This window comes from Manihot esculenta, chromosome 11 (assembly GCF_001659605.2).
Source record: "Manihot esculenta cultivar AM560-2 chromosome 11, M.esculenta_v8, whole genome shotgun sequence".
In the NCBI taxonomy this organism is placed as follows: domain Eukaryota; kingdom Viridiplantae; phylum Streptophyta; class Magnoliopsida; order Malpighiales; family Euphorbiaceae; genus Manihot; species Manihot esculenta.
Window position 1 is genome coordinate 9,831,742 of NC_035171.2, and position 10,773 is coordinate 9,842,514.

The following is a 10,773-nucleotide window of genomic DNA, read 5'->3' on the forward strand; positions in this document are numbered from 1 at the left end:
GCTGCGTCAATAAATTTTCTTTCTGAGGGTAGCAAACCTCCATAGAAGTAGTGAATGAGAGATTTGTCAGAAATATCATGTTGAGGGCAGCTTGTGCACAACCTTTTGAACCTTTCCCAGTATTCATACAAGTCTTCAGAGTGCTTTTGCCTTATGCCACTTATTTCTCGACGGATGCCTATGGCTTTTGAGGTTGGGAAGAATTTTCTCAAGAATGCTCTCACCATATCAGTCCATGATGTGATGGATCCGGGTGGTAAGTAAAATAGCCATTCCTTGGCATAGTCGTCAAGGGAAAAAGGGAAGGCTCTAAGTTTGATATCCTCTTCTGGAATACCTTGGGGTCTCAAGGTGGAGCACACCACATGGAATGCCTTCAAATGCTTGTGAGGATCTTCATTTTCTAAGCCTCTGAATTTGGGAAGGAGATGGATCAGACCTGTCTTAAGCTCAAAAGGTGCTGTCAATGGGGGATACTCAATGCATAAGGGTGCTTGGTCTCCTTCTGGTTCATCTAGCTCTCCGAGAGTTCTTTCCCGTGGCTGAGGTACTTGGACAAGCAAGTTTCTAGCTTGATTTTCAGCTTCTACAGGTGCAGCAGGTGGTGCTGCCATAGCTGGATTTTCTGCCATAACCTGGAATCGGGTATCAGGTTCAAATGCAGTAGTGGCTGTAGGCGAGTCTGCTGGTGCAAAAATTTCTGCAGCAGGGGCAGATGTGACAGCAAGTGCTTCAGCTGGTGCAGAAAAATCAGCAGGTGTAGCAACAGCTCTGTGAGATGGTGTTGCTGATGAAGACGCTTTTGAGGCTTGGTTCCTCAAATTTGCTTGCTTTCTTAAGTGCTTGGCAGTTTTTTCAATCTCAGGGTCGTAAAGAAGAGTGTCTTTACGGCCAGACCTGGTCATAAAGAGAAAATACGTTAGTTTTTATCAATTCCCCGGCAACGGCGCTAATTTTTGATAGGCGGTTGTCGAAGCCGTCAAAAATAAACCTATTAAACAATCAACAATAAACTTGTAGATAGTGGCAATAGGGTCGAACTACAGGGAATTGACACTAAAGATCTTCCTAATAATAACCAAGATGAGTAAATAACGAATAATTAAAAGAGGGGGGTTTGAGTTGATGAATTAAAACTAAATAGCAAAAGAAAGCAATAGTTTAAAGATGAGTAAATCAATAAGAGAAAAGCTTCTAGTTGAAGTATGGATCTTATTTCAGATTGTTTAGAATTGATCATTGATTTTTTAACACTCCTATTTATTCCAATAAATTAGTTTTGGATGTGGAAGACGCTTCTCACAATCCAAATTCCTCCTTAGTTCTAGTTTGATTAGGAAACGTTCGCTAATCAAACACTAGTTAACAAGTTGCCAAGGAACGTCCTTGGGGCATTATAGCATCGAACAACTGTTAACTGCATTAAGACTTAGAGAAACATAATTCTAACCTTGCCAACCGCGTGGTCAAGTTTAGATCATGCAACTTGATTAAATGTGAGTTTAAACAATTTAAGCAATTACGGACCTAAATCATTCAAACAATTTATCACTTAAGCAATTTAAAAGCAATGGGCCCTTATTGATTCTAAAAGCAAAGTAATAATTATGGAAAAGATCAGATTGCATAAATATTGAAATAAACAAGAGTTCAACAATGGAGTATTAAATCTCTCAATTCATCACAAAATCTAAAATTCACCAACTTCAACTAGAAAATAAGGAAATTAGCCACTCATGGTGGACTAAATACACAAAAGATGAAAAAGAAAAGAAAAGGGAAGAGCTGCAGAATTTCTGGCGAGGGGAAGAGGAAGCTCCAATGCTGATCAGAAGATGATTTGCTGGTTTGGAAGTCCTCCTTTTATAGCTGAAGAATTCTCTCATCTAGGGTTTTGAAATCCCTCTTTGATTTGGTGTTGGACTCCTCTTTTGATGTTGAATTTAATTGCAATTGGATTTCCTTGGATGAGAAGCTCTTTCGTGGCTCTTGGATTTGTGTTGGAAGTGATTGGATTGGATTTGGACTTCTGAAAATTCGAATTTCTGTTTGCTGCCAATTTTCCCGCTCTGCTGTAATTTTCTGCTGTCAAAGTGATTTGCCCGGTGCTTTGACCAGTTTCTTCAAGTGATTGGGCAAATCACTGCCCATATCGCTTCTCTGTGAGTCAGTCTTCTGTGTCTTTGCGAGTGATTTGACCAGTGATCTTCGAGTTTCTTGGGCAAATCACTGCCCATATCACTGCTATCTGTTGCCTCCGGGTTTCTGCTTTGACTTGATCTGGGCAGTGATTGGAGCAGATTTTTGGGCAAATCACTGGGCAAATCATCCTTTTGTAATTTTTCTGCACTTTTTCTCCCATTTTCCAATTTCTTCCTTTTCTGTAAAAACAAGATAAAAATCATAAATTAATCTAAAAAATGTGTAAATAAGCAATAATAATTATGATAAAAATGTGACTAAATTATGCTTGATCACTCTCCCATGCCTTCTTCAATCATGCTTACATCTAGACCTACATCTCTCCTCTGAACATCCATCTCTACTTCTCTCGCATCAGATAACATTCTTCTTAGATCCATTCCTTCTCTGCTTACATCAAAAGACCTTCCAGGGTCCCTTGATGCTCCCCATCTGCCGACTCTACACGACTGCGCTCTTGGCAGAGCAGGGGAAAAGGTGTCCATACCTTCCCTCTCAGACGGAACTCCAGTCGATTCCACAGATCGACGAGTGCCACGCATCCTAGCTCCTCTGAAGAACAACACACAAGCATACAAACAAGCATTAGCATCATACGGTTCATGTGGAAACACATGAACCTGCATCACATACATAGCATAACATTAATGCACATGCATAAAATCATAGCATTTCACATCATTATTCAAGACAGGACTCTACATCCTATCCTAGTGGACATGATTTTGCCTATTGTGCTTGCCCTTCTATGACATCTATGAGCCCAACACACTCTAGGTCCGACCATATGAACCTAGGGCTCTGATACCACTCTGTAACGACCCGAAAACCGGACCGCTACCGGCGCTAGGATCCAGATCGGCTTAAGGCCGCCGGGACCCGTAGCAAGCCTAACATACCTCCTATTACCTGGTCAAATCTCATACATGATCAAAACATAAACATAAAAACTTTAAAACCTTCCATATACCAAGCTTGATTCGTATGCTACATAACTGTAAACATATAAACCCCCATGCTAGAGCCCTCATCAAATGCTCTCGCTGGGTCAACATTACATATATCAAGCCTGGTTCACATCTCAACAATAAAAACATAACATACATCATGTACAAAAAGGGATTAACCAGACCTTAGGGCCAAGCACAATACTAATCCATAAACATAACTCAACTTTACGTTACATTTCATTACATTATCTTGCAATACATTACATCAATTTTACAATACATGTCCACACTAAAACACTAATCTATTACATAAGCATAACATTTACCCTTGACATCTTCCTGGACTACCTCTGACCTGCAAACCTGGGGGTTAGGGGAAAGGGGTGAGCTAAAAAGCCCAGTGAGCAGAACAGAAAAATAATAATAAATCATGCTTTCATGGAATGCGTCACAGCACAAACATTTCACATCACAGATAGACATGACCACCAAAACTCCCTCTGTCTGTAACATATCATGGTGTCCGGCCCTCAAAGGAGCTCCTCAGGACTTCTGTAACATATCATAGTGCCCGGCCCTTCGGGCTCCTCAGGACTTCATTATTGCCCAGCCCTTCGGGCTCCTCAGGACTTCATTATGCTCGGCCCTCGGTGGGGCTCCTTAGGACTTCATTAATATATCATAGCTAGGGCTATTGGGGTCGCCTTGGTCCATCCACATCAACAATAAATTATACAATGCAACATCTTCGTGAAATCTAATGCAACAGCCTAATACATATACATGGTATTCATGATGCGTGAAACATGCTAAAAATATTTGAGTTAGTTCTACTCACCTCTGGCAGACGCTGGACTAACTCTGCAACAGCTAACACTGCTGGCCTCCTCGGTCCCTCGGGTCCGATCCTACACAGGTGGACTCGAATGAGGTGCCAAACACACTCTAAACAACTCATAAACAACCCCCCAAAAACCCCCCAAAAACACCCTCAAAACATCCATAGAAAACAACCATGAAAGGGCTGGACAGGGCACTTTCGGCGGCACCTTCGGCTGCCGAATGTCCCTTCTAGAGCCGAAAGCCATGCAGGTTCGGCGGCCGAAAGTCCTTCCAGAGCCGAAAGTCTGGCACCTTCGGCGGCAGGTTCGGCGGCCGAAGCCTCTCACAGATCCGAAAGTCCTGGGCTTCGGGGGCACGTTAGGCGGCCAAAGCTGCCTTCCTTGCAGGTTCGGCAGCCGAACCCACCTTCGGCGGCCGAACCTGGTTCCCTCCGAACAGCAGGTCCGAATCCGTCACAAGCAAAACCAACCTCCAAGCAACCCAAAACCTCACATGCTCTCCCCCAAACATGCATGTATACTCCCACATGCAAAAAGGGGCATAAACTAACTTAAACTCCAATACAAACATCACATATACATACATTGGGCATAAAACCCACATAAACCCTAACATGCATATCTACATTAAAACTTCCTTAAAACTTACTTAAAACTTTATTAAACATAAATGAAAGCAAGGATCTACATTTATCTCTTGAAGATCGAGGGTTGGTGCGATCCCCAACTTGGAGATGGGAGAAAACAAACTCCTTGGGTCTTCAAGCTCCCAAAACTTGATTTAAGCTTTTAAACTTCAAAATCCAAAAGGAAACTCATAAAAATTTGAAGGATTTGAAGAAAGAATATGAAATCAACCAAAGGAGGACATGAACTCACCTTAGCTCGAGAATGGGGAGAAAACTCGCCCATTTTCGGTCTGAGGGCCTTTTATAGGTGGCCAGTCAACCACCTTCGGCAACCTAACTTGCCTCCTAAATTAACCCATATTCGGCGGCCGAACCTGGGTCTTTCCTCCTTGGCCTATTCTTTTTAAAACTCCATTTCTTTTCCATTTAAAACCATAAAAACCTGAAAATCATTTTGAAGAAACATTTTACCTCTCTAGAAGACTCTGGCATCTTCAGAAATTTTAGATTCCAACGAAGATTCCGCCGCAAGGTAGGGATTCTGATGCTGGAATCTAGCCGGGTATTACATTTATATTTTAGAAAAACCCAAAAATCCTCTCCACCTAGCAAGTAGCCAAAAACCTCAAGCACTAGAAGCCTCCCTTAAATTACCGAAAACCCAAAGCCCGATAGTCTCTTTCAAATAACCGAAAACGTGAAACTTGACCAGCCCTCTGCTGGAACTGAAAACCCAAAATCCAACCAGTCCTCTATCGAAGCCAAACCCAATAATTTTCCCTCAAATGACTGAAAATTTGAAGCCCGATAGTCTCCTTCAAATGATCGAAAACCTTACTAGTCTTCCACCAGAACTGAAAACACAAAGCCTGATAGTCTCCTTTAAATGATTGAAAATCTGAAGCTCGATAATCTGCTTCAAATGACCAAAAACTTGACCAACCTGAGGAGCCGAAAACCCAAAGCCCGATAGTCTCTCTCAAATGGCCAAAAACTCGAGGCTCCATAGTCTTCCTCAGATGACCGAGAACCCGAAATCTTCAAGAGCAACACAACCTCAAGTTCGAAAACAATGAAGAAAAAATCACAATAAAGGAAGTCAAGTAAAATACCTTGAGCAAAAACCACCAAAACTCTAAAATTTTAGCAACATGAGAAATCAACTTCTTAGAAAGAAATACTAGAGAGAAAGAAGAGAGCTTGAAAGAGATTGATGTAGGGCAAATGAATCCCACACACAACTTTATATAGAAAATAGACAAAGAGAATAAGGGAACACTTATTCATTTTTCAAATGTATTATTCATTAAAAGCAACATACCAACGCAATGATAAAGGCAAAAAAAAAAGGAAAAAGAAGAGAAGAAAGGAGACTAACAAACCTAAAGATTTGTGGAATATAGGAGAACTAATGATACTGATATAAGGACCATTAGAAGAGTAAAGCCCAAAAGCTCAATAGCAAAAGACACATGATTTAAGAGCTCAAATGAACTATCTTATAACCCGCTCTAAACTACAATCTTAAATAATAATAGATTTTGAATGTTACCAGGATAAAACTACCGACACACAATATCAAAGTACCTAATCTATTTTATTATCTTATTTTTCATTAAATGCACTTTTGATCTCTTAACTGATTTAAGTATCAAAAATTTTATCCACTAAACCATCCGATATTTTTATTATTTTGCAGATCCATACCTGAAAAAAAATAAATTGGTGCAACCTTATTTTTAGCATAGAGATATGATATTTGACAAGAATATTATTGTGGTATTTTTATAACTATTTTATATTAAGCTTACTCAATTTTATACACTATTTTTTTTTTACTATTAAATTAGTTTTTAGCAATTCATTTCACGATGAAAAAAATTAGGTTTTAATAATATTTTTTACATAATACTAATATAAATTAACATTTAAATTATATACACTATTTTTTTACTATTAAATTAATATTTATATTAAGCTTACTCAATTTTATACACTATTTTTTTACTATTAAATTAGTTTTTAGCAATTCATTTAACGATGAAAAAAATTAGGTTTTAATAATATTTTTTACATAATACTAATATAAATTAACAACATTAAAATGAGATCAATATAAGATATGATATAATAAATAATTTAGATAATACTATGTATAATAATATTATAATTAAATTAATGTGAAAGTGTTATAAAAAAATTATAAATTATGAAGTTTATATGCATTACTATATGTTATCATATTTTAACTATTTAATAGCATATAAAATATATGGTATTAAAAGAGTATATTGTTATAGCATTTAAAAAATAATTGGTTCAGTTCGGTTCAAAATCGAATCGAATTAAATAAATTAAAAATTACAATTTTAGTATTTATAAAAATCAAACTGACCTGATTTTGGTTAGAAATTGAATCGAATCGATCCGGTTTAATTCAATTCGATTTAATCGATTTAAATTTTTAATAAATTTTTTATTTTCTACACTTTATTTTTAATATTATAAAATTTAATTAGAATATTTTAATCTTGATATGATCTAATCACTTTATATTATTAAAAATAATATAATATTATTGAAAATAATATACTATTATCACTAATCGATTTGATTTAATTTTTTTGAATTTTTTTTTACTAAAATCGAACCAAACCGAAATAACTGAAATTTTTAAAATTAAAAACCGAACTGAATTTTCAAATTAATTCAATTTGATTAATTTTTTTAATTTAAACTAAATATTGCACACCTTTATATAAAAATATCTTAAATTATCATATGTAAATTTACTTTGATTTTATTCGCAGCTGCCGGTGAGGTAATGACTTTGTTGAAAGTGATTCTATTAGCAAAACATCATAGTTTTCAAATTATTATTTGTGAGTTTGATTTTGCTATTTACTCTCAGCACTTTCAAAATAATTTTATTAGGTACCATGGGATGTTACCATGGGATCACTTTCATTCTCTTGCTTTTAATAAAATATCTCGCTTTTCTAAATGGGGGAAAATAAATCTATTTTTCTTTTCACCCCATCTATATTCTAGGATAAAAATAATCCTGTCGAAAGTGCAATTTGTAATGAGTCAGCCTGTTGAAATCAATCAATCAATCAATCTACCTTTGTGTGGAAATGGATTCTTGCTTCAGAACTTGGGAGATGATTTCCAGAATCCAACATTGCATGCCCAGTCCCGCAAGGCCCCAGCCACAAAGTGGTGATACTGCAGAGGTGCATTAGAATTTGGGCAACAGTATATGGTGGAGATGGAATATGATAACCCCATAAAGGAAAAAGAGGAAAAATAATAATTCTATGTTTGAATCTCTAATCCTTTGTTTGAATTGTGGCAATGGAAAGAAGAAAAGAAAAAGGAAATTAAATTTTCATTTATCTCCCTTCCTCACCGATTTAAAGAAAAATATTTTGAAATATTTGTAATAAACTGATAAATACAATTTTTCCCCTTTCCTCTCTCTTCACTTCTCCTCCTTAGTTCATGTATGATAAAGAAAAACTATCTTACTCTTCTTGGGTTCTTCAACTAACAGAAATAAATGGGTCAGTGTCAATTGATAAAGCATCACTAGTAGCAAAACTTGACCTTGCTGAAGAAGAAGCAGCAGCAGCATCTTCAAGCGTGCATTTAATTTCATTCCATTGAATTTGAACAGCATTCAAATTGTTTTGGGAGATCGCCTCCAACTCCATTGTCACTTGTTTCATTGAAGGTCGTTTCTTTCCATGAAAGTTCAAGCATCTTTTTGCAAGGTTAGCAACAGCCATGGCTTCTTCTTTGATGCAGTGCTCCATAATTCGAGGGTCAAGCATATCAAACATTTTGTCATTTTCCATCATTTGAATAAAATGTGTGGCTAAACCAATGAATTCTTGGGACATCGCAGAGCAAATCGGCTCTCGGCCAGTCAAGAGCTCAACAAGAACTACGCCAAAGCTATACACATCACTTTTCTCTGTAAATTTTCTTGTGTGAAAGTATTGTGGATCCAAGTATCCAAAAGTACCTTGCACGTTAGTGGTTAGGTGAGTCTGGCCAAGGGCAATGGATCTTGAAATTCCAAAATCTGATACTTTTGCTCTGTACTTTTCATCCAAGAGTATGTTTTTTGACTTAATGTCTCGATGAAAAATTGGCACAGCTGCTGCAGAATGCAAATAAGCAAGAGCTTCTGAGATTTCTATGGCAATTTGCAGACGTTTTTCCCAAGATAATTGAAATTCTTCATCTGGGTCATGAAGAAACCGAGAAAGTGTTCCATTGGAGATGAACTCGTAGACAAGCAGAGGAACCTCAGTCTCCAAGCAACACCCAAGTAGCTTTACCACATTCCTGTGACTAATTTGTGATAAAATGACAACTTCATTGATGAAATGTTCAAATTCTTCTTCATTTTCTATCCTGGATTTCTTAACAGCAACAATTCTTCCATCAACTAACATTCCTTTATAAACAGTACCTTGGCCACCTTGGCCTATAATTCTATTCACATTGAAGTGATCAGTAGCCTTCTCCAACTCTTTTAAACCGAAGATCTTTGCATTCTCAACATTGCCTTGACTTGAAAACTTTTGTTGCTGTAACATTCTTTTGAAGAAATTCTCCCTCCTCCTAACGTTGTTTCGTTTCTTTATTGATTTGCACAACCACCGTGAGCCAAGAACAACCACAAACAATACTAGAAAGCAAGCACACATACCTTAAAAAACCCAAAACTTTGGATTGTCAAAAATGGGAAAGAAGAGAATTTGTATTTCTATTGCATATGATTAATATGAGAAAGAAGAGAAGAGACTTACCAAAGATGATAATCCATAATGTATCTATCACACATTTATATGCTCCTGGAGTATTAACACATTTTGTGATCCACGGACACGATCTATAATTTGGGTCCTTGCATTCATTAATGTCTAATATAATAAGAAAAAATTTACTAATTAGTCACTCGAAAAAACTCATTACGTTGATCCATTAATTTTGAATAATACATTAAACTATTTTTAATATTTTAAAAAAAATTACTAATCAATCATTTTATCAGTTTTAGTCATTAAACCATTGGTTTTGAATAATACAATGGATAGGTCCAAGCTAGTTTTTACTTGTGGAATGTGATAACTGAAAATAAAACAATGAAAGTTTGTTTTGATTTTCACCTTTGCATTGAAGGTAAGGATTGCCCTCGTAGCCATCCTCGCAAGAACATAGGAATCCTGTCTTGTAGAAAGAAATGTAGCTCATAGAACAATTTGCAGTTTCAAAGTCATCATATTTCCATACACTGGAATTGATCCTCCAAGTTAGCTGTATCCGAAACTGAACAGGGGCATCCTTTTCTTGAGAAACCCATGCTGATCCGTCTGCTAGAAAGGCCAATTTGCAGCCATCTTTGCGTTGATTGCTATCTATAGCCTGGAAACTTGCGTTGAAAACCTGAAGAAATGAAGGTATCACAGCCTGACAGCAATTGTAACCATTGCAATACTTCTGTATCCAATGAACATCTGAATTCGTAGTTGTGAATTTAGGAAGCAATTCTTGCCAATCAACATCGTCATGGCCAAAGCATGTTGAGTCGCACCCCACGAGCTGGGGCGTGTTGTCGGTCAATAAAGCACGGGTGTTGCAACCGATTGCAATGAATATATTCGAATCAGACAAGAAGAAAGAACTTCCACCCAAATTCACGGGCAGGACCTCATCCTTGCCGGAGCAGTTGGAGGTTATTATTGGACTCGTGATTTGAGCTGTGCCGCCTTGGAGATCAATACCCAGCAACTCCATGTTGATGCGGCGCAAAAATGCTTTAGGAGGATGGCTGGTGGTGACACACTCAATCTCAAACCATTCATCCATATAACAACCGATGCCTATTCCAAATGGGAATGGAATGGTAATGTTTCCGCAATGATCTGCGCAGTTGGGCTTCGCCATTGGTGATGCTATTGCCGGATGAATAGTTAGCAATAGTGCGAAAGTGAAAATGATCTGAGACAGTGCCATTCTTGAGAGCTTTTGAGCTAAACTGGAAGATAATTGAAGTCATAAATGGAGATTTTTCTTTGCACCTTGTTGTTTGTAACAGGTAAAGACCAGGAAAATTTCTTTAAGCAGGAAGCTGGG

The 10,773-nt window shown here is 37.3% G+C and overlaps 1 protein-coding gene across 1 annotated transcript; it reads right to left on the minus strand.

Moving 5' to 3' along the window:
* Nucleotides 1-7,697: 7,697 nt before the first annotated feature.
* Nucleotides 7,698-10,773, minus strand: LOC110625794 (wall-associated receptor kinase-like 8). The gene is made up of 3 exons (XM_021771445.2): nucleotides 9,807-10,773; nucleotides 9,447-9,560; nucleotides 7,698-9,346 (listed from the first exon to the last, which is right to left on the minus strand). The coding sequence occupies exons 1-3, from the start codon at nucleotides 10,651-10,653 to the stop codon at nucleotides 8,169-8,171; spliced, it is 2,139 nt and encodes a 712-aa protein (XP_021627137.1). The 5' UTR covers nucleotides 10,654-10,773; the 3' UTR covers nucleotides 7,698-8,168.